The 23,219-nt window shown below is 41.8% G+C and overlaps 1 protein-coding gene across 2 annotated transcripts; it reads right to left on the reverse strand.

Annotated features, from left to right (window-relative positions):
• Positions 1 to 692: 692 nt before the first annotated feature.
• Positions 693 to 19,969, reverse strand: TMEM19 (transmembrane protein 19). Of its 2 annotated transcripts, none has more exons than XM_075012820.1 (7): positions 19,811 to 19,969; positions 19,069 to 19,219; positions 12,558 to 12,671; positions 9,721 to 9,858; positions 8,418 to 8,672; positions 4,871 to 5,080; positions 693 to 3,461 (listed from the first exon to the last, which is right to left on the reverse strand). In XM_075012820.1, exons 2-7 carry the CDS (start codon positions 19,196 to 19,198, stop codon positions 3,298 to 3,300), a joined length of 1,011 nt encoding a protein of 336 aa, XP_074868921.1. In that variant the 5' UTR covers positions 19,199 to 19,219; positions 19,811 to 19,969; the 3' UTR covers positions 693 to 3,297. The 2 variants fall into 2 exon arrangements, with proteins under 2 accessions (XP_074868921.1, XP_074868930.1); XM_075012829.1 differs by lacking the exon at positions 19,811 to 19,969 and adding an exon at positions 19,425 to 19,443.
• Between the last annotated feature and the right edge of the window lie 3,250 nt (positions 19,970 to 23,219).

Below are 23,219 nucleotides of genomic sequence, written 5' to 3' on the forward strand. Positions count from 1 at the left end.
CTGCTTAACAAAGGGCTGTAGTAGTAGTGATCCACAAAGGGCTGTACATTATTGAAACAATAGCCGATTTTTTCACTTCTGTTCAATGGATTATCTGGACTGCAACAGTAACTTGAAATCAGAGCCATGGGACGCATTTTTACATGTATCTGGGCTGTCTTCCTAGACTTTTATTAGAGGAATTAGCTAAACATGTCCCAGAGAACTGGGGTTTACCGCTTAACTATGGTGGATCTATCAGCCACAAACAATGCACATTTATGACACTTCGGTTAGGTCTACACTTACCTTGCATGCTAGGCAATTTTAGGTACACCAATTGGGTACCAAAAGTCAATTAGCAGCTGTCAATATTTGTCCCTGTCACCACTGCAGAATGCCGACAGAAGTGCTCCTCCCCTCGGTATTCCATAATCCTTATGGCTTGCAAGGAATTCTGGGCTGGACATTGACCCAGAAATGTACCATTTCGCACATGTGTGAAACAGCATCCCAGAAGATTGAACCTAAGCATTCAATCTTCCACGTTGAGTATAGACCCAGACTTAGTAAATTAGTATAACCAAGAATCTGAATTCTGTAAATAAACGATTCCATTGTTGCATCCTTAAAAATATTTCAGACTGAGATACCAACCACATGAGGTCAAAGCTTTTCCAGACAGAGATGAGATTTAACACACAAAAGCTGATTGCCTTGTGTTTATTAAGAAAAATTACTTCATCTTTATAATGAAATACAGTCATTTTCTTGAGCATACCCAATCTACAAAACCATACAGACACATCTCAACTGATTTCCAGCTGGAATTTTTCACCTTAAGGAAATCTGATCAAAGTATCACAGAGATGATCTGTGAATTTTCATGCTGTTTCAGGGAGGGGGAAAGAAAAAAAAGTAGTGCCAGGTTAACGTCACATCTTAATTTACAGGCATGAACTAATTTCTAATACCAATCCACATAGAGGCATGGAGAGAACATGAATCTTCAAATTTTTAACACAAAGTATAATGTAATTTGCTTATAATGGAAAAATGCTATGTGCCCTAAGGTTCATTTCTATTAATATCTTACTCTGCTTATCTTGCCTGTTTCCCTTTTAACACTTACCCTTTTACTTTCATCTGTTTTCTCTTTGTCTACCCAGACATGTTCTAAGGATTTCAAGTGATAACATTCCAACAGCTTCTCTCAGGTCCCAATAACTGCTCTTAGTGACATATACTAGTTTATAGGCACTAAGTCACATACAATTTCCTTATATTACTCCTCTTCTCATTAGGAACATCCTTTCTGCACAGCTATTATGTATAATAAAAAATAAAAGTCAACATAATCAACACTATGTTTTGTTCAATTTAAGAGTATCTTTGTCCAGGGTAAGGGTATGCTGTCCAGAACTAATGCCAAAGAACAGGCAAGGATCATTCTTTAAATACCATTATGCACACCAAAGACGTAATGGTAGGAAATTCAAACACACTCAATATTGGTCCAGCTCTGCAACCACTGCCAATACTCTGCTCTTTTGCATATTTTCCCCTTACTTGATAGATGCAAAACTCCTCATTTAAAACTTCACTACTTTAACAGCAATCAGGGCATTTCATACTGGAATGCTTTTCTATGTTTAATGTTGCATGGTGCTTGAGTCTTGGGATCTATATTAGATTGCAATGGAAACTTGGCCAAAAGCCTCCTTTATTCCTCAAAAGATACCTTTGATTTCTGCTACATAATATATCAAAGGAAATTTAAATGAAAAACAAAACCCTCTCAAAGTATTTGTATGTTTTCACTCTCTTATCGAACTCACCATTATCTACTTTTTTCTAAGAGCATTTTTCTAATATCTAATGGCATTAATAAAATCAAAAATGTGTTAGCACAAAATCTCAACTATATATAAAGAAACAAAGGTTTATTTACTGTTAAATTAAGTATAATTAATAAAGACATATATGTCTCATTTTACAGTGCTCTTCAACATAAATATTAAGATGCAGTGCACTTTAGATGCAGTTTAATTTATTCTGTTTTAAAAGGTTCTGCCAATTTTCCTATACTTAAAACTAGGAGTATCATTGGAACTGGTAGTCGCTCTCAAACCTGAAGAATTTCCTTTTGGTGCAGATACTACAAATGGATCCAGATGTAAAAGTCTCCACATGGCCACAAAGAACCACTCATGCATTCCAGTTAAAGGATCTGATCCTATATAATAACTACTAAATTGTTAATTGAAATTTTAGCCTGTCATTTAAAGACAGAAGTGAAAACTCTAACAGATCAACAATAAAGGCCCTAACACCTTAACATCTTCAGTGAGTGGTAATTAATAAAACAAGCACAAAGAAGTATTACTGACAAAAACCATGAAGACCACCACTTGAACATTATTACTATTAAACTCAGGCTATTGAAAAATAACTCCACAGTTACAGAACAAGTTACATCTTTTAAACAATTAATTCTGAATTGAAAAAAGTATTCTTTTCTTTTAGATGTCAATAATCTGATAAATAGTATGTAATAGTATGTAATAGTATGCTTATGTAAGCTACATATTCCTATTTAATAAAAAAACAACTTTCAGAAAACAAGGGCAGAGAACGGTTTTGCTTATTGGAAAAAGGTTAATTATGATTTTAAATATAGTCATATGCCTCAGGCATTATGTTACAGCATCACTTTTTCTTACCCATCACCAAAAGCATGGAAAAAAAAAGTAATACAACATGGAATAAACAACAATGCGTATTAAAAAACAAATTTTTTAAAGACTGCCATGAACTTCCATAAACCCTGTAATATTGTAGCAGACAATGAGAAATGTATGCCAAACTAGAATTCAGTGATTTGTCAATACCACAATGATCTATACTATAGAAAAAAACAGTACTTTGTGTGGGGCTTGGTGAACACCTAGGGTGTATGGCAGGTCCAAATTTGATTTCAAGTTGGATTCTCTCACTTCCCCCTTCTGTGACCGGCTGGAAATTATTTGAAGTTCAAGCATGCAGCTTCCGAAGGGAAAATTATTTGTTCCTTAGTAGCAATCTGTGTCCAATTAAGGAGTAACACTCATGGATTATTAGCAGAGCAACATTTGGTCCTCATTCCTCCAAAAGATGGTTTCTGCTCCATAAAACTTAAGGAAGTTAAGATGAGGAATCCTTCTGGCTCTGAAAGGAGTGCACAGAACTCCCTCCCTCAAGCAAGGTACAAACAGTGCTTTTGGAAGAAATCTTTGATTCATATTAAGTGCATTTGAACTATGAATGAAAAGAGAAGTTTCACCCTCTTGGCCAGAAACCCCATGCCACACGAGGAAGTAGCAAAGCAATGACTACAGAAGAAAAGAGGTTCACAGCGTTGTTGTCCAGAATAGGTTTTCCAGATACGTGCTTTGAGTCTTCTGTTTGGTGGCTGACAACCATGCCAATACGTTTGTCATAACCTGAGGAAAGCAGTAAACAAAAGATACATTTACAATGCTATTATAGTTGACAGGAAACCCACTATCAAAATCTCATATGTGCATGACTGCCTATATATGTTTAGTACATGGCTGTGGAATCAATCATCTACAAGGAAGAAGAGTATCAACATCAATGCAGGCGCCCTGTAAGTATGATTTAGTGAGTCCTTACCAGGCGCACCTAATCAAACTCCGAAAGATTGACCATGGCATCAAAGATCATACCAGAAGTGTAGATGTGGCCTTAGAGCTCATCTACACTACAAGCTTAGGTCTACATAGTCAGCATTAGATTGAATTTGTCACGAGTGTGCTTACGCTGCCAAGTCCCTTCTCTTGACCTAAAGGACTTTTAAAATCAATCCCTATTCTCCAACTTCAACTAGTAAAGCCCGAGGTGACATTCACACCTTGAACTAGGGGCACTTTCAAAACCACAGCAGTTACTAGCTATCTGCTTGACTTTCCCTCCACCAGCCTAGCTGCTTTCTACCATTGTGGCAGCAGTGTTTTAACATTGTTTTTCAGTAACTGTCACAGAGTTCTCCCTGCCACTCCAGTGTTTTGCGTTCGAGGAGAAATATACATATCTAGAAAACTGACATGTGAAATACTTGTGTGTGGAGGAAAAGAGAGGAGAAGGAAGAAGCACCTCAAACCAGACCAGTACAATATATGCTAGTATATCTCTTTGTAGCTTTTGAAGATCTCCTAACACCTGGATGTTAAAAAATAAACACACGTTTAAAGAAAAAGAAAAAAAGAAAGAAGCCCGTTTGGAAACCAAATAGATGGCAGCATTCAATACCAAAGACTAATATGAATGAGGTCAGAGAGTCATTAACTTCATGCTCAGGTAACTTAACTTATCTTAACACTAGCTAAAAAAAAGCCAAACCTTGTGTTTATTTTCTGGACAACTTGCCAAACCCCTACCAACATTTCCCTGGGAAGGAGAAAAACACCTTCTGTTCCCCATACCAACTCTTTAGTAAGAGTCCCAATAAAAATTCAAATGCACCACACAAAGGCCAGATTCTGCCATCCTTGGTCACAAGTAGTTAGTGACTCTACAATAATCCCATTCAAATCAATGCGACTATTTAAAAAGTAATGTATCATTCCATGCTGGTAAGGTGGGATGAGCCAGCCCTAACTTTACTATGTCTCTGTGGGGAGAAGAATGAAGATGGATGAGGATAAGGATGAAGATAAATTGCTTATGCCATTACCTTCTTTCTGATCTCCATAATTCCACTTACCTCCCACCGTGACCATGGAGGTAATACCTCCAATCTTTCCCCATTTTCAGAGTGTTCTCCCCAGACTTTCTGAAGTTAAAAGAGAGCTTTTAAGCTAATCAGAAAAATACACAGAACGCTTCTTACCGGTGTATTGCATTGTTGCTCCTAAATACGAGTCAATAATCGATCCCAATAAACCAGCCATTGCACTAAACACAACAATGGGCCACTGTGGAGCAGATATGTCCAGATCACTCACAAAAACAAGTTGACTAATGAAGTAAGCCACACCTACTAGCATGCCACCACCAAGACTTGAGATTAGGCCCACTAATGTAACACCTCCATGAGTACCTAAAACCAAACAAAACGGAGTAGTTATAAACCATTTCAGAAGATGTATTAATTGGCTTTAATGGTTTACTTGAGAGTGATGACAGAACTATACTCTGACTCTCAGAAGCTCTATTATACTACCATTTGTATACATCTATACTACATGGTAAAGTTGATTTTGCGGCCTTAGCTCAATTTTACAATATCACTGTCTTCACTGTAAACACACTAGGTCGATTTTAGGGAGCGCTAAGGTTGTTGCTATGTTGACTCACTTTGAGGGTGTTATAACATCACGTTCAAGTTTAGAAGGTCAAATTAAGGTTACTGTGGAAATGTCATTTCTTTAAATAAACTTTATTAACTTCCTGAGGTGTTCCGTATGTATCTCACAATGCCCCATGGTTGTCTGCTCTGGCCGCTTCCATCTCCACTGCTCTCTGGCTATGCAGGAATTGGGTAACAGGAAGCACACAAATTAGAATTCAGCACCAGGAAGCCCATGGAGTGGTGGCTTCTTCCATGCACATGATATAGTAGGAGAGGCCAAGATTTTTTTTTTTTTTCGTTTTTAGAGCTGGCACCAGCCCCTGCCCCACTGCACCATGTGGCAGCTAGGCTGTGAGGGTCGTGCTTCTATGAGAAGCCAAGAAACTTCTTTTCTGTGGTTCACATTTGCACAGGCGCAGCTTCCCTTCCCCCACAGGCGCCACACAGTTGGGGTCTTTCCCGTGCCCAACCACATTACATGGCTAGCCACCAACCCAGTGAAAGCAGGTACCTGTGGCACAGTGCAGACCATGCTGCCAGACAGCACCATGTCCTCACTTGTGTGTGATTAGGGCTCCAAAGACGGGAAAGATTTCTGGGGGCTGGCTGTTGCTGGGGGGAGGTGTCATATGGCAAAGATTTCGGTGGCTGCCTGGTGCCAAGGGAGAAGTCTCTCCACCCGTAGCAAAGATTTTCGAGGGCTGCCTGTCACCAGAGGGAAGTCTCCTCCTGCAGCAAAGATTTTGGGAGCTGGATATTGTCAGATAACAGATTACAGCTTGTGATATCCGGCACCCCCACAACACCCCTTACAGACTGTGGGAGGGCCAGCTCCCACAGCCACAGGCATTCGGGGCTGCCCCACCCCTGAGCAAGCTGATGAAGGGTCCATGTCAACCAGCCCATCAACCAATTCACTCACCAACCCCATGACACCCCTTACAAACTGTAGGAGAGGCTGGTCCCACAGTCCTACGCATTTGGGGCTGACCACCCCCCAACAGCAACTCACTGAAGGGATCGTGTCAACTGGCCCTTCAACCAATTCCCTCACCCACCCAACACCCCTCACAGACTGTGGGGGTGGCCGGATATCACAAGCTGTAATCTGTTCCTGTAATATTTTCAGGGAGGGTGCTTCTTGTTTCAAGGGGGGGAAAGGGGCTGAGATGGCACAGTCGCCTGGGAGAGCCCAGGGCAGTATGACAGTCCCCTGCCTGGCACACTACTTGGCTGATAATGTAAATGTCGTATCTGTAGGTGTTCTTTCAACAGGGGAAAAGCAGCTGAGCAACCAGTTTACGTGGTGCATTCACCTTCTGACAGCCTGTTTGGTTTTCCTTAGCCTTACTTTTCTTTCATTCTGAAAAAATGGCAGTTTGCTTTCCACAGGAAGGGAACGAGGGCAATGTAATATGGGAAGATGACATCACATATCCACAACCATTTGCAGGCATTTCCCCCCGCATAATGCACCAGCGTAAAATCCCCGAATGCTATGGGGCTGAGGGAACCGTGGGACAGGACTGCAAGAGTTGATGTTTGGCAATTCAGCGTGGCAGCACTAACTTGACTTTGTGGGGAGCTGAGAATACTCAAATTTGAATTTATAAAACCAAGCATTATAAAAATCAATTTTAATAAAATCAAATTTATATTGTATTGTAGACGTAGCCTTTGTTTCCTTAAAATTTCCAGGAGTGGCCAACACCTTGTCAAAACTGATGCTTAACCTGCAAAGCTCCTGCCTAAGAACTATTACTTCAATAATAATTTCAGTCTCTGTGGTTATTAATCCAGACACTTTTAAAAAACAGTAAGTTAAATTAATATTAATCAAAATTGGAAAGAAAGAAACCAAAGTTTCAGTATTATTTAGACACTTGAATTTCAGGGGAAGAGAAAGAGGAAGATAAAGATATCCTCCCAACAGGTACACATAACTCTATTCAGATAGCACATCTACCATTCAGACTTTCAGGAGTAGTTCACCAAGACATGTTCTGCTAAAAAGATATTTAAAAGAAATTATCTAAAAATGTAATATGTTTAACATTTGAAAGTAAGTATAAATGGTTTAAAAAAAACGGAGGGAAGATTTTGTTCTTGCAAGTTCTCACAAAAAGTTCTCACAAGATTTTACAAGTCAACTTCAACTTACAATATTACAAATCACCAACTCTCAAATTCAGGGATCTAGATTTGCTTCAAGGAAAGTCAATACTAAGCATTGCTTTAAGAGTTAGCAATATCATTTGTTACAGGAGACAAAGACTATGAACCACCGTGTTGATACAACAGCAAAGCAGTAAATTGACTATTTGCTTTAAAAATGCATTTTGTTTAATCTTCACATTTAAAACACATTCTGCTAGTGATTTCAAATCTTACCCATGCTTAAATTTAAACGCTTTTCCTCTTTCCTTTTTAATCTTAAAAACAGGGCAGATGACAATTACCATCCTTTAAATTACATCTACTGCAAAATGACCACATTAATGACAGTAAAAACAAGCAGTCTCAGATTCTGTAAGGGTTTTAAACTCACAGGAATTTATCTAATTGTAACTATGTGAAGTTTTTCAGTGTAGTACATTTGCCAGAAAAAATGTATTTTCATGGCACTGAAACTAGTCACAAAATCAGATAAATAGTTTTGGATGAAAAAGTTGGAATTCCTTTTTAAAAAGTCAAAACAGATTACTTAGCCTATTTTGACCCTCTTATTTTGTAATTTACATTTTTTTTTTACAATAAAAAGGGTTAAACACACCTAAAAATGACCCCTCCCCCGCAAAAAAAAGTTTCAGGTCAAACAAAACCTTCCCCCCACCCCATTTTGGTGAGAAAAAGCTTAAAAATAGCATCCATTTGAACCACACAGAAGATATTTTCCAAATTTTTTTTAGTGCTAGAGGTGGAACAAAATAAATAAATAAAATAAAATAAATTATTTGCTCATAGAAGAATAATTTGTACTAGAAGAATTTGACTTATTCTTTTTATGGACATGATTATGTTAAAGAGTCCCAGAAAGAAGTGATGTAGTATAAAGACAAAAATGTGTCAGTCAGTAAGCGCTCACCTACTGGAACCTTTTCCCAGGTTGTTATTAACCTTGGCTCACTTTTACTCCAGACGCTACCAATTTCTGAAGCCCATGTATCACCGGCAGAGCAGGCCAAAGCTCCCAAAAGGGATAAACACATCCATGATGCAGTGTAGTGCTTGGAAAAATCTATGGCAATTTCACCTGGTCCATTTTCTATCATATACAGAAGAGCCAACTCTGTAGGGACACCACCATTACAGAAAACTTGTACCCAATTTCTCTGCCCACCTGGAGTAAAACAAAACAAAAAATTGAATATTTTCATCTGCAGTAGAAATATTTGAGTCAGCCACATTATAAAGTATCAAAAGCAAAAATCACACACAACCTAAAAACCAACATGAACATCTCAAAACAAACAGGATTTTTAGTTTACTACTATTAAATGAACTACTGGCAAGCACCTTTCCTCTAGTCCAGGTTGAGGAGAAAGAGGATGACAATGCTTCACAGAGGGCTTGTCTACACTTGCCTCCACTTTGAAAGGGCCATGTTAATCAGGGTGACAGGAGATTACTAATGAAGTGCTGCCGTGAATATGCAGCACTTCATTAGGTTAATTCTCCACTGCATCAACTTCCAAGCTTCAAACCTGGAAGCGGCGGCATGTGTTTAGCCATGGGCACTTTGAAGTGCCCAGGCTACTTCCAAGTCCAAGGGACTTCAAAGTCTCCAAGGCTACTTTTGCAGCTTTGAAGTTGCCAAGGGGGAGAATTAGCCTAATGAAGTGCTGCATATTCACCACAGCACTTCATTAGTAATCTCCCATCAACCTGATTAACATGCCCCCTTCAAAGTTGAGGGAAGTGTAGACCCAGCCAGAGTGTTTTCTATTCTGTCCATGTACAAGTATATCTTCCAATAGGTATGGTAACTGCCTAGTTTTACAACAGGCTACATAAAAAGCACTGGCAGAGTCAATCCAAATTAAAATTTTATACAATTACTTGTTTATAGTACTCAATCTACTATACACTGAAATCAAAGTGCAAATATTTATATTCCAACTGATTTACCACAATTATACGGTAGAAATGAGGCAGTAAGCATTTTTTCAGCAACAATGTGCTGTGACATTTGAATTTTTATGCCTGATTTCATAATCAGGTACTTTTTAATGAAACATGGAGGTGTGCCAGACAGATTAGACTCCTAAAAAGGGTGGAGTAGTCTGGAAAGGTTGAGAGTCACTGCAGTATGTACCTTCTCTAACTCTCAAAAGTATCAGGAAAAAACCTTTAGAGATTGTTTGACAAAATAGTTTCACTGTGTTTACCTTCTTTAAATTCTGAATCTATATGCTTCTTTACATCTTCTTTCCATTTAGTAAGTCTTGAAGAAGTAAGAAAAAACATGAACAGGGCAGTGAAGAAGCTGTAATTTGCAACTGTAAGGATAAACCCAACCACTAATCCTAAAAAAGGTGAGAAAAAATATCAAGCAAGTTAGTTCACACAATCATCTTCCAAAAACAACCAATAGGAAATTATTTTGGAGTCTCAAAAATGATCAATTACTCCTTCATGATAAGCCTCCAGTAAAATAACTGGACTATTAGCTATATCATTACTGTAGTGCATTAAAAGGGTATTCACAACTTTAAAAGAGCCAACCATTTTGAATGAAAAAAAATTTTGTCCTTCTTTGCTTTGATATATTTCTTTAATATTTCTGAATCTTCCACTTAATATTTTGGACAGTATGTGGTTTCTGAAACAATCATGGTATTGCCAGGGAACAGTAATACTCATCTATGCAAGAATGAAAGCAAATTAAACAAAGAGGCCAAATGACATCTACAGGATATACCCTGTCCAGGGTATTTTAATATTTTGGGCAGAGAGCAGACAGAGAGATATTGTCATGTTTCCCACCACCACAGTAAACCCTCAGGATATACACCATCAAGTTGCACGTGTCTCAGGTTAACATGACTGCCACTCCTTTCAGGGGTGGCAGCCGTGAGTCAGGCTGCTGTCCCTGACAGTAGCAGGGAAACCAGTCCTGTCAGGGGCAGCAGCCTGACTCTTGCTGCCCCAACAGGAGCAGTTTCCTGCTCCTGTCAGGGTAGCAGCTGCAAGCCAGGCTGCCGTCCTTGACAGGAGCAGTTTCACAGTCTCCTGAGTGGCAGGGAGCTGGGTACCAGGCAGCAGCCTGGCTCCCAAATACCTTCTGCTTGTAGAGCTGGGAAACTGAGCAGGGCACCAGCACCGGTTAGTTTCCTGGCTCCAAGCAATGGAGGAGTGCTGGGAGCCAGGCTGTCCCTGGTTGCTGGCTTGAGCCAGGAAACTGAGCAAGCTTGCTGCCCTTGTCAGATTCCCCGCTCTATAAGTGGAGGAGAGCTGGAAGCCAGGCTGCTGCCTCATTCCCAGCTCCCTGACACTCGCAGAATGGGAAACTGACCAGCTGGTCAGCGTTTGGTAATGCTACACTACTGTATCTTAGTGTCTCTCCATCTATTCAAGAAAAGCAATCTTAAACAGCTCATTCGGTTAATGTACAGAGGAAGCTCATTTTCCTTATTATTTTTGGAAGGCAAAAAAGCAGCACTGTCCAAGCTTCAGGCAAATGGAACCACAGAGAACAGTTTGGGTCAGTACCACATAACTGAGCAATCAAGCAGATAAGAGCCCCCCCCAGGGAATAGGTTTGCAGCAACCTCCTTCCACATACTTGTATCATTCACATTTCTATGCAATGTTGAAAAGAGTCTGCAACCATAAGTCTTTCCACGACAACTCCAGATACAGCAGAGTAAGTTGAATAGTGAGAGAGACGAAGCCGTGCTAGTCTATACACTATCAAAACAAAAAGCAGTCAAGTAGCACTTTAAAGACTAGCAAAATAGTTTACTTGACTGCTTTTTGTTTTGACAGAGTAAGTTGGTGTATGTTATTTAGGGTGACCCTCTGGCCCGTTTTCACTGGGACAGGCGCGTACTTTAGGCAGGCATCCTGACTTTTTTTTGTTTGTTTTTGTTTTTAAACGAAAGAGCTAATTATCCATATATTTACTCCTGCTGCTGAGCTGCACTTCCCCCAAGTCAGTGCAGCTGCAGGTAAAATCATTCAAGAGCTGGCCAGACAGCACATACTGACTGTCCAGTAAAGGCAATATCAGCAAAGAAAGCCAGGGGCCCTGACATAGGGGTAAGACAGGGTATGTTGGAGAGTAGGGTAGTGTGTTTGTCACCAGCTCTAAGATTTTAAGCAGGGCCTGGTACGGGGATGTAGCCCAATCCCAGCTGCAGGTCTGCCTCCCATGTAGCCCCCCAAGCCCCTGAGGCAGCTAGGGAGCCTCCGCAGCTGGGGAGCTCTCCCACAGGGCAGCAGCTCCATTCCCAGTGCCCAGAGGTGCGGACCAGCTGGAAACTGCAGCTGCCCCCAACATCCAGGGAGCACCCACCCGCCTTTCCCAGCAGAACATCAGCCCCCAGAAGGTAGCCTCCACTGGAGCCAGGGAGCTTCCCTGCAAGGCAGCAGCTGTGCTCCCAGAGCCTGATGGCATGGGGCAGCCAGCAAACTCCCCCCACCCCCGACCCTTCTGCAGGGCAACGATTCCTGCAATGGGGGAGCTCCCCCATGGGGCAGCAGCCCTGCTTCAGCGCCCCCTGGAATGGGCCGGCCAGGGAGCTGAACTTGTTTGACAGCAGCAGACAAGGAGCTGAACCGCATCTCCGCTTCCCCTACTCTGGTGTCCTGTATTTGGCCTCAGGAAATATGGTTGTGCTAATATCTCATTCGCATATGTATGACGGTGTATGTTATCTCGTAGTCTATTTAACATCTAAAACAGATATAAAATGTGTATACTGTACTAAAGCATTAACTAATTTTACTATATACAGTTAATACTGCCAATGAGACTGATTTAACAGTGAGTTTTAGTTACAGTAGTATAAACAAAAATGCTTGCAAAAACAAGAAGAAATGGTACACAACATTAAATCAACATGAAGACATGACAAATACTCTATGCTCAGACTTCTATGTTTACATTATTATAAGACTGGGAGTAGGAAGTCCTTAAAAGTGCATGGAAAAGTAAAAATTAAGAAAGGCACATTAGCTTATATATTAAAAAGTTCACTTCATATTTCCATAAAATACATACCCCCTAGAGCACCACTGTGATCCAAGCTTTTTTTCTTAAAGGCTCGTGAAGTAATTATTAGTGGAACCACAACTGAAAAAAGCCAACGCCATGGAGAAATAGGCCGTAAAGTACCTGAGCAATTAAAACAAGTATTAAATAAAATGCTACAGACTGTCCTTCTAAAGACTAGAGAATGGTCTACATATCAAAATGGTAAATCTTTGCCAATTTGTATTTAAATTCTGAATGAACAGACTACACTTGTTTTATTTTCCTTGCCCCTTTTAGATTTCAGAAGAAAAAAAACTAACTCACTTTTAGAACAGATCAAAATGGACCATCATAGAGTTCTATTTCCCTTTTATTTAGCATTGACATAAATTAGTCCTTATAAAGTACTCAGATTAATAAAATAAAATCTTTAACCAATCAGAAAAAGAAACAAACTGTAGGAAAGTTACATAATTTTTAAATTCCTAAAAGGAAATTACTAACAAATTAAAAATAAAAATATAAAACTAACTGAAGCCTGATTCTAATTTTGGTAGAATGACTGAGGTAATTATTATTTTACAGCAAATACATGATGACACAAATGACATATGGGATCTTTTTCTTAACGTTAAGTAAATAATATAAAGGCTATAAAACAATTTTCAAAATATTATTTTTATTACTTTTACGCAGAGTTGGCAGGACTGTACTTGAATAAATATTCTAATAGATAGAACTTTTTCCAGTATATTATATTTACATAGGCTCTCTAGAAATAATGAAGAAGTTTTAACAAAATACTTTATATAACCACATTGGGGCCATGCAACCACCACGCCAGGCCACTGGGGCTGCTCCAGGAGCAGACCAGGCCGTAGGTGCCGTGGCAACAGGAACCGCACGGCTCCCGGCATGGAGCCACAGGTGCTATGCCAGGAATGAATGAGCCACATGCCTCCCAGCTGGAGCCACACGTGCACGGGGGAGTGTGGGGAGGTGCATTCAAAAATGGTGGCCCCTGGGGGAAAAGCCTTAATTTTATCATTTTACAGTGCAAGTATTTATTTTGCATGAATTGAGTATATCTGTATTCTCCATTATATTTTTTAAAAAGTTCATAAATGTAATAGTTCAGATGACATAAAAACAAATTTTAAAGATACTGATTGTTCTGTTGGAGCCACTCCTTCTCAAATAGTGGAGGCACAGAGAACACATAGGCTGTGTCTACACTAGCTCCCTACTTCGAAGGGAGCATGGTAAGTAGGGTGTCGGGAGATTACTACTGAAGTGCTCAGGTGCATATGCAGCACTTCATTAAGCTAATTCTCCCCTGAGACAACTTCCAAGTGTTAAACTTCAAAGTGCCGGCTTGTGTGTAGCTGCGGCTAACCCGACAGTACTTGGAAGTGCTTGGGAAAAATTTTGAGGAGTAAAGGGACTTTGAAGGCACTTCAAAGTACCAGCAGGTTAGCCATGGCTACATGCGAGCTGGCACTTCGAAGTTGCTGCAGGGGGAGAATTAGCTTAATGAAGTGCTGAATATACACCGCAGCACTTCATTAATAATCTCCCGATACCCTACTTACCAGGCTCCCTTCGAAGTAGGGAGCTAGTGTAGACAAACCGATAATGAAAGTTCTCAAAATGTATATATGAAAAATAACAATGTGTTCATTGAGACAGGAACAGGATTTGCCAGTCAGGATCTAGTCCACTATCTTGTTGTTAACAGCAGCCGATATCAGATGCTTCAAAGGATATTGCATATTACAAGATAATCTCCCTCAATAGGAAGTTTCAACCTTGTCAGTTAATAGTTGTGTCTGTTCTGAAGCATGAGGGTTTAAATTCCTTATTTTTTATCCTTTTGCAGTTATGGATGTTCTAATTATTTTTATAAATAGGAATAATAAACATCTAAGCCTTTTTAAGCAAGTCTACCCAGAATGTTATCTTTATTTTAAGTTTTAAATCACTACTTGCAGTCCCTGGCTATTGCTTACTCCAGGGATTTTGAGATATTTGTCCATTTTTTCCCATCAAAATTGTGTTACAGATGATCACAAAATCGCATTTGAAAGTTCCCATAACCAGGTCTCCTCTTCCCTTCTATGTTAAGAAATGCATTCTCCTTATCCTTATTGCAAATATTTCTATTGACAAGAAAGGCAATGGGGCTTTCCTGGCACTTTGATTTATTTATACTTCAAGTTGACTAGTACATGAAGATTTTTGTTTGTTTGCTTTTCTTTTAATCAACAATGATGCACTTCCTTTCACTTTACCTTTTCAGATCAAAACCTCCTATATTAAATTAAGCAAACATTACTACTCAACCTTTCGGACATAATTTTACCTCTGCCCCATCACAAACATTAATCTCCTATATAGTTGAGAGTTTTTATCTGTGAGCAAGTCTGTCTGCCAAGAGCTAGGATCACCAAATTTGGTATGCAGCTTCTTATCATAACTTAAAGCAAGGAAAGGGTTTTGTTGTGCCAAGACAATGGGATTCACCTGGAATATGACTGTTTTTCATAACACAGAAAGGGAGAGAGCTGCTACCAGGGAGTTATACTGTGTAATGACAGCAAGCAGGGGGGTTTAGCAATGGGGACATAGGCAGCTATACCATAATTAGGTCAGCAGGGGACAGGGATTGAGGTAAGCTTCGTGCCTGCCACCTGGACAGCCCAGCCCAGCCCAGCCCAGCCCAGGGAGCTCTCACCCCATCAGAGTGGCCCCTACCGTGGCCAGCCCTGAGGAACTGCTGCCCAGTTCCCACCCGCTTCTACATCCCACACAACTCCAAACCCCTGCCCTGAGCCCCTCCTTACCCCACAACACTGATTCCTGCATCCTCCCCCACGCACAGAGAGACCACTGCCCTGAACCCCTTCTCAACTTGAACTCATCACACACACCCTGCCCTGAGCCCTCCTCAACCCCAAACCCTGACTCTTGTACCCCCCGACCACCAAACCAGTCACCTGCCCTCAGCCCCTCCTCACCCTCCAACCCTGACTCCAGCACTTCACAGCCCCTTCCCTGAAGGACATGAGCACCAGGTAAACCTTCTAGTACAGAATATTCCATTGCTTAATTTTGTTATTTCTTCATATTAGCATTAATTCCAGGCAATCACACCTGTTAAGAAATCTTAAATGTCTACTCTTCTCTTGGACATAAAAGTAGCACAAAAATTACTTTTAGTCTAACAGATCAATTAGTGTGTAACACTGATACATTACCTTTATCAACGCAAAAGAAAAATGCTATATGGGGGGGGGAATAGTACCATCAATAACCAGCACCTCTATACATGAAAAGTATAAATAAAGCTAATTTTTCAAAATATTCAAATCACTGACCACAGCAGACTAATATTAACCAGTTTACTAACAAAAGGGATCTACTTGTACCCCTTCACCTAAATGTATTTTGCTACAGTGTCTGGAAGTACTTTATTTAAACTGAATCCATTAACAGTATTTACCTATAGAACCCAGGATTTTCAGTCAGCATACATCATCTGAGAAGGCTACTAGATTAGCAGCCTTCATATTTTCTTATTACTGACTTTTTTTTTTTTTTTTTTTTTAATACTAAGTATGATAGGGAATCTTGTTGCTCAGAGGTTCCAACAGAATTGCCAGGCCTCTGAGCAAAGTGCAAGGGGCAGTGCCATGCTACTGGAAGGGGCATGGTCTTGGGTAGAAGTGCAGCCAGCGAGCCCTCAGCGCCATCTGTACCATGGCACACCCCTCCCTCAGCCAGCCCTTAGTGTTGCCCAGAGCTGCAACCCCTTTTGCTACCGCACTTAGCAGTGGCAGAAGCCAGGAGCTCAGTTATTCCCCTCATCCCCCATGCCTGTTGCTAAGGTAGTGTGAAACTATGAAGTAATCCACAGCAATTTCATGGTTAAGAATGAACAGATTTGCCTCAAAATATATTTACCGTAACCAAAACTACATGGCTTCCTCTTAAATGAGCAACAAATTCATTTCCAGAAAAATAACTAAGTCTACCCACAGGCTCAACAAATTGAAATTATGCTTTTCTACACTGTTAAGGTCATTTTAGATACCTCCAACTTGCAGTGACTCTGCACTACAAATATGAGGCTAAATATCTAAGCAACATATCATGCATACTTTAATTAAAAACAACATTAATAGCTTAGTTGTCATAATTTCCAATTTATAGCACTGAAGCCAATGGATAAAAATTATTTTTCAAATACAATGTTTATAATTTTACACATCAAAACTTGGCATTTTCAGTTTAGGTCTCAGTCCTGCAAGAACCACTGCATGGACATAGGAGTTTGCCCAAGAGATCCTCCTTGCAGCATCATGACTAAAGTTAAGATATTGCCCTGTGTACATTTAGTAAAAGTCATAGGCAGGTCACGCCAATAGGCAAAAATTCATTTATTTCAGATTTCTTAAAAAAGTGGATTGTTAATTTTTTTCCAGTTTAATTTTTATTAATAATTTTTTAAAAATGTGCATTCCATCAAGTGTACTTTTCATCTTCGTCCCTATAAACACTTTTCATTTGCTAGGTTTTAAACAAAAAGGGCTACAGTCTATTTGGTTTCCAATAACATTTTCTTCTAGTTTTCAAACCTTAAGCATTGATTTAGATGTGCCAAAACAGAGCACTACTCCAAATTTCTGTTTTACCTCTTTTCAATAAGGTTTAATTAGAAGCAATCCTGTTCTGGGTTCATCCGATTTTTTTGGCTCATCTTGGTTCAATTTCTTTCAGCATTCACTCAGTTGTCAGTCTTGGGGACTAGATTTGATTAGGTGATTGTCTCATTTTAGCATGTCAGCTCTTTAAATCATTATCTGCTAACAGCTTTAAACACATATGTGGCTGGTGTGAGATTCATCAATACATTCAAATGTCCACACACTTCAGCGCTTGTGAGTATGCATTTTTGTTTGTGCGTATTGACTAATAATCGGCCCTACCATAACAGGCAGCTTTGCACACGCAGACTAACATACTATCATACTACATATATCTCATAAAATATATTATATTTTCTTAATAAAACAAGTTATTTTATAGACTTAAATGGTATTACAGCAGGGTGAAAATTGGAAAACAACGAGTAATAGTTCTGTAAAAGCATTTTGGGGGAGTGGTAAAAATTGGTTTAAATGGAAAACAAAAGAGCTTATGAATAAGCCTATTCAGAAAAGGTCTCAAAGGGAATCTCAATAAATTGTCTTTAAGATACGCAAAAAAAGCTCACAAGACATAAATACTCCTTCTTTGGTACTAGAGTGCAAAGAAGGAGATGACAGGAGGGCAGTCTTGTTGCTATGGATCTCCTATACTACACAGGAGAACTCCACTTGGGCATACCTAAGACACTTTAAAAATGCCTACTGTTTTCTGCATCAGCTAACACAAAATTTCTATACAAACCTGTATGGGCACTGTGCATAACAATTGGATTTAAATTTGCAAGGCTTTTTATTTTCTCAAAAGAAAATATAAGAAAATTCCCATGTAATAAACTGTTCAGTTGAATTTACTAAATATATCATTACTCAGAGTTCATGCATGTGGCTAAGGATAATATAAAGATACTACAAAATTTACCCAGTGTTGCTCAGGTTCTTAATTCATTTTTGGTTTTCAAAAAAATAAAGTGAAATGCACATGCTTTATTTGAATCATTGCTCTGGGGTGGGCCTGGGCATGCAGGGTTCAGTAGGAAGGCTTCTCCAGAACAGAGGACTACTCTAGCCCTCTCTCACTACAACAAGCTTGGGAACAAGTGAGAAATGCCTCCCCATGGCCGATGCAGCTCCAACAGGCACAGCCAGGTAAGGGGTGCATGTCCAGGTTCAACTGCCCCCCAGCGCTCCCCAGCCAGAGTGAGGAGTGCAGCCAACTGTTCACTTTTGCCTCCCTCCCTGATGAAGGGGAACAGCTAGCAGTGTGCCCTTTGACTTGCAAGGGAGGGGGCGCTGAAGCCTTCCCAAAAGGGCACCAGTGGGGTGGGAGGCTCAGGGCTGGAGCAGTCCCAGATTTGTGGGTGTACAGCTAGCCCCTTTCACTTGCCTGGTGATTTTCTCTATTTTTTGTTTGGTTTTCTGAGAAGCAATTTTCCTAGCACAATCAACCGCTTATTTTGCTCTAACTGCTAATAAAAGGAACCTGCCCACTGAAGTTGGTGGTTCCATTTTTTAATGTTTAGGAGTAGTCCAACAGACAGACACACAGACTTTGCCCCTTATATGAGAGGCCCATGAAGGCTGCCATCAGTAGTGCTTTATCTGTAGATCTTCAGACCTCACAGAGGCTGACAGATCTCTACCCATACGCCAGGAGCTCTGTGTCTCCACCATCAGTATTTCCATTTTCATCAAAATCCATAAAACATTCTTCAAAGGTCTGAAGATGATTGCAGTCAGTGTTGAAAAGTTATCACATAGTAACAGACAAGCCATCACCTTGAGCATAGGGCTCAGTTTTACTCAGCCAAGCAAGCTGGTCATGAACTTACCATAGTAGGTACTTGCTGTCATGGACACAATCCAGAAAGATAATGAAATACAAATAAGCAAGCTCAAAATAACAATATTTATCATCATTTTGACATATTCTTTGTAGAAGTCCTCCGGTTGGTATGGCATGGGAATTCAGAGGACAATCACCTAGAGGAGAGAAGAGTACAAAGTATCAGACACACATGGGAAATTAATGAAACATTTTTGTTAAAAACAAAGTTTGAGGCAGGGGCTGTGGCTGGGCCCTAGCGCTGGGGTCCGTTCCTCAAATCACTGCCCAACTAAGGACACCTACACTCCCACAGGGCTGGCAACACCCAGTCTCCCAACAGGGGAGCACCTGAAAACTCACCCTGCAAGGGGGAATCTCTCCTAACACACACAAGGGGGACTGAGCCCATTGCCTCCCCGCAGCCAAAGACGGGAGAGTCAAACAGGGCAGAGGACCTGTCTGGAGCCCTCTGCCCCCGGAGGGAGGAGTGGCTGTCGGGTCTGTGGACCCTGCCCCCTTAGGGAGGAGTTGGGGGCAGGTCTGCAGGGGGACTCCCCCACCGAGATTTGGCTCTGTCGGGTACATGGGCCCTTCCCCCTTAGAGAGTGGTGGGGAGCCGAGTCTGCGGGCTCTTCCCCACCTCGGAGATTTGGGTGGGGGTCTCCGCTCTGTGGGCCTTCCCCCTTAGGGAGGGGGCGGGGCGGGGCGGGTCTGCGGCCCTTCCCCTCACAGGGCTGCGGCCTTACTGCGGGCAGCAGCGGCGGCGTGTCCAGGCGGCGTCAGCGCGGGTCCACCGGCCTCGCCCCCTGCCCCGGCCGCGGGCTGACAATCATTCCGGGCGCCGGCTGCGCCAGAGCGAGCGCGGCTCCTCCGGCAGGCTGGGAACTGCAGCTGTGCATGCGCCGCCGCTGGCCGCGCCTCCCCGTCGGCCCCCGCCCGGCGGAAACGAGCGCTCTCCCGCGAGCTCCTCCACCCCCAGCCAGCGCGCCGCTGTGACCCCAGAAGCTGATCCCGCTCCCCGCCGGGGCCCGGCCGGGCAGTCGCCACGTACCGCCCACCGTGCGGTGCGCTCCATGTGGCCGCGGTACTCAGCCCCCACCCGCTGGCAGTGGGGACTGACCCCTCCAGGGAGCGCATGGCCCATGACTGACAAGGTCACTGCGTGCCACGAGCCTGTGTTCCCAGCCTGTAACCTCCCCCACAGAGCCCAGGCCCTGAGAGCAGGGGCTGCCCCCCCCCTCCGCGCAAGTACACACCGGGCCTGGGCTCCCCAGCCCTGTGACAGCAGGAACTGACACCCCAACCCTATGGCCAGGCCTCCCAGTCTCTTGGCAGCAGTGGGGACTGCTTACCCCAGTAAAACTGTTCCCCCACGAGCTCCTCAGTGGGTGGGGGCTCCTCCCACTGCACTTACACCAAGGCTACAATGATGCTACGAAATAAAGTCGAATTTATTGACGACTTGTTACTGCTGGATTTTTATAAAGTCAAAGATGGATGTCCATAAATGTCCAGAAAGCCAACATAGTGTGTCTCTATTGGCAGAGCTAGGCAATGCATTCAGAGACTCCTAGAACATGAGAACTGGAAGGGACCTGGAGAAGTCATTGAGTCCAGTCCCCTGTATTCAAGGCAGGACCAAGTGCCATCTAGACCAGCATTTCCCAGAGTGTGCTACATGTACCACCAGTGGTACATGACAGGATTTCAAGGGGCACGTGGCAGGAAACAAATTACTACAAATTGGGAGATAAGCACTGTGACAGCACTGGAACAAAGGGTACACTGATGAGGGTGAAGTCCCCAGATGGGTATACAAATGTTTTAAGTTTGGGAAACACTGATCTAGACCACCCCGACAGATGACTATTGAATCTTCTCTTAAATATCTCCATGTTGAGGCTCTTTTGCAACCCTGAGAATGCTGCTCCGAACTAGAACCCTTAGAACTCATGATGTCTAGATGTGATCACTGCTGAGCACGCTCCTGAGGTGTGCTAGCCATGCTGGTCAGAAAGAAAATGATTTCAAATTCCAGGGCTTCCTGCTACCTATTTCCTGTGCACCTGGAGAGCAACAGAGGTGAAAGTGGCCAGAATGGACACCTGTGGGGTATTGTGGGATGCTTCTGGAGGCCAATAAAATCTATTTAAAGTAACGCCGTTTTCACACTAGCATTAATTCGACCTTTTAAATTCCAATTTGATGTTACACCACCTGGGAGGGGCAGGGCAAGAAAGTCAACATTAGTGCCCTTAAAAACAACCTAATGGTATTTGCAGCGAAGACAGTTACATTGTAAAATTGTGCTAAGTGCCTTTAAATTGACTTCATAATGTAGTGTAGACATAGCATAAGCCAGTGGCTCTCTCCCATCAGTTACAGCTTGGGCTCTGGCCCTATCCCCTGTTTGAGACTAGAGCTGGGAGATGTTTCATCCTGCTCCAGGGCCAAATTTGTGACTTCCTTCCCCACCATCAACTAAGCATGGAGTTTGTGCCTCCATCAATCCCTTCAGTGAGAGCTAAAGGTTTGCTAACCTTTCTTGCACTGACTATATATCGTCTTGGGTTCCCAGCCTCTGTTCTATGAAAGTGATGTCTGGGGCTGTGTCTCCCTCACTGATCATTTGCTTTCCCTAATATCTTAGTGAGAATGAGGACTCTGTGCTCTCCTTGCAATAAGTTTGTATACCATACTGCCTCTTCAATGAGTTCTCCTTCTCTGCCTTCAGAGAAGGAGCTGTGTGCCCCATCTTTTGCAGTGAATTCCCCATCCCTGCTCCACTTGCTAGGCACCACATCTGTGCCACCACCAGCTTCATGCACTCCCAGTCAGTCAGTTTTGTGGCTGCTCGGTACTGAGCATACAATTTGAGGCCAAGGATCATGAATGCCTTAGGTGACATATTATGGAACAATCAAAAATTAATAGGTGACAATATTACTTACCAATTCACAGAACAACAATGATAGGATGGTGGTATCTAAGCATGAAATCATGGGCGTAGTAATATTTTCAAATGTGAGTGAGATTTTAAACTTGTTGAGACACAGCAAGCACAGCAAAATCCTTACCACCACCTTAAAATTAGCTTCAAATGTGCACAGACCAAACCAGCAAGGCAACTTTTCTGACTACATGCCAGAACTGTTTAGAGCAGGCATGTCCAACCCGCGGGCCACAGGCCGCGTGTAACAGCTAGTAATGCGGCCCCACAAGATCATAAACTTTTAACATTATTATGTGATTTATATACATTAACTATATTATATATTTTATATGCAGCCCAAGACAATTCCTCTTCACTCAATGTGGCGCAGGCAAGCCAAAAGGTTGGACAGCCATAGTTTAGAGGTTGTTAGTAAGTGAAGAATATAATAGCATTTATCACGAGAGGAGTTCTGTGCTTACATGTATTAAATGGGTGGGGATCTGATTATAAGTGCATTCCACTGCAAGTATCAGAAATTTTTTACACCCACAAAGCAAAGCAAAGTGTGAAATTCAACAACCTCCTGTATATTGGTTTTCCCCTTTGGGACAGATAGTCATCAAATGTGCACAATTCTGAAGTATTCACAGCTTCTACATTGTTGTATTCAAAGCCCATATAATAAAAGATCTCTATCCCACAAATACTTATACAGTCTGGACTTCTACGTAGAGTGCTTCTGCAGACATGCACAGGCTGAAACTGTGAACATGCCCTATAACTTCATCCATGCAGAAAGCAACGCTACCCACAGCCTCAAAAACAACTCTGATGTAATCAAAGATGCTGACAAAGGAGGTGCTGTAATCATCATGAATAGGGTTATGACTATGGGTCTGATTATGAACAGGAAGCTTGTTATGCTTAAATGAAGCAAATGAGATCTTTTATAGGGGACAAGGCAGTACGCTGCATTTATTGAGAATATAACAGTAGCATAGGCTTTTCACACACACATACACACACACACACTCTCATAGTTCCACCAAATGATATTATAGTTACCAATCCAGAGCCTGGATGAATCTAGTGGCCAGCTAGACTGATCACAGAGGAGGAGCAGGGCCTTGTCAGTAGCGATCCGATGCTCCCCTGGAGTTGGTGGCAAGATGAACCCAAAGTCCCACAGCAAAGCACCCTGCTTTTATAATCCTTTCCTC

The sequence above is a fragment of the Carettochelys insculpta genome, chromosome 1, assembly GCF_033958435.1.
Source record: "Carettochelys insculpta isolate YL-2023 chromosome 1, ASM3395843v1, whole genome shotgun sequence".
NCBI lineage: Eukaryota > Metazoa > Chordata > Testudines > Carettochelyidae > Carettochelys > Carettochelys insculpta.

Excerpts from the sequence above, each read along its gene's own strand:
- TMEM19 (XM_075012820.1), bottom strand. The coding sequence starts at position 19,198 with ATGCCATACCAACCGGAGGACTTCTACAAAGAATATGTCAAAATGATG. Across the intron at positions 8,673-9,720 it reads AGATTCAGAATTTAAAGAAG|GTGGGCAGAGAAATTGGGTA; the intron begins GTAAACACAGTG and ends GTTTTACTCCAG. Across the intron at positions 3,462-4,870 it reads AGCAACAATGCAATACACCG|GTTATGACAAACGTATTGGC; the intron begins GTAAGAAGCGTT and ends TGCTTTCCTCAG.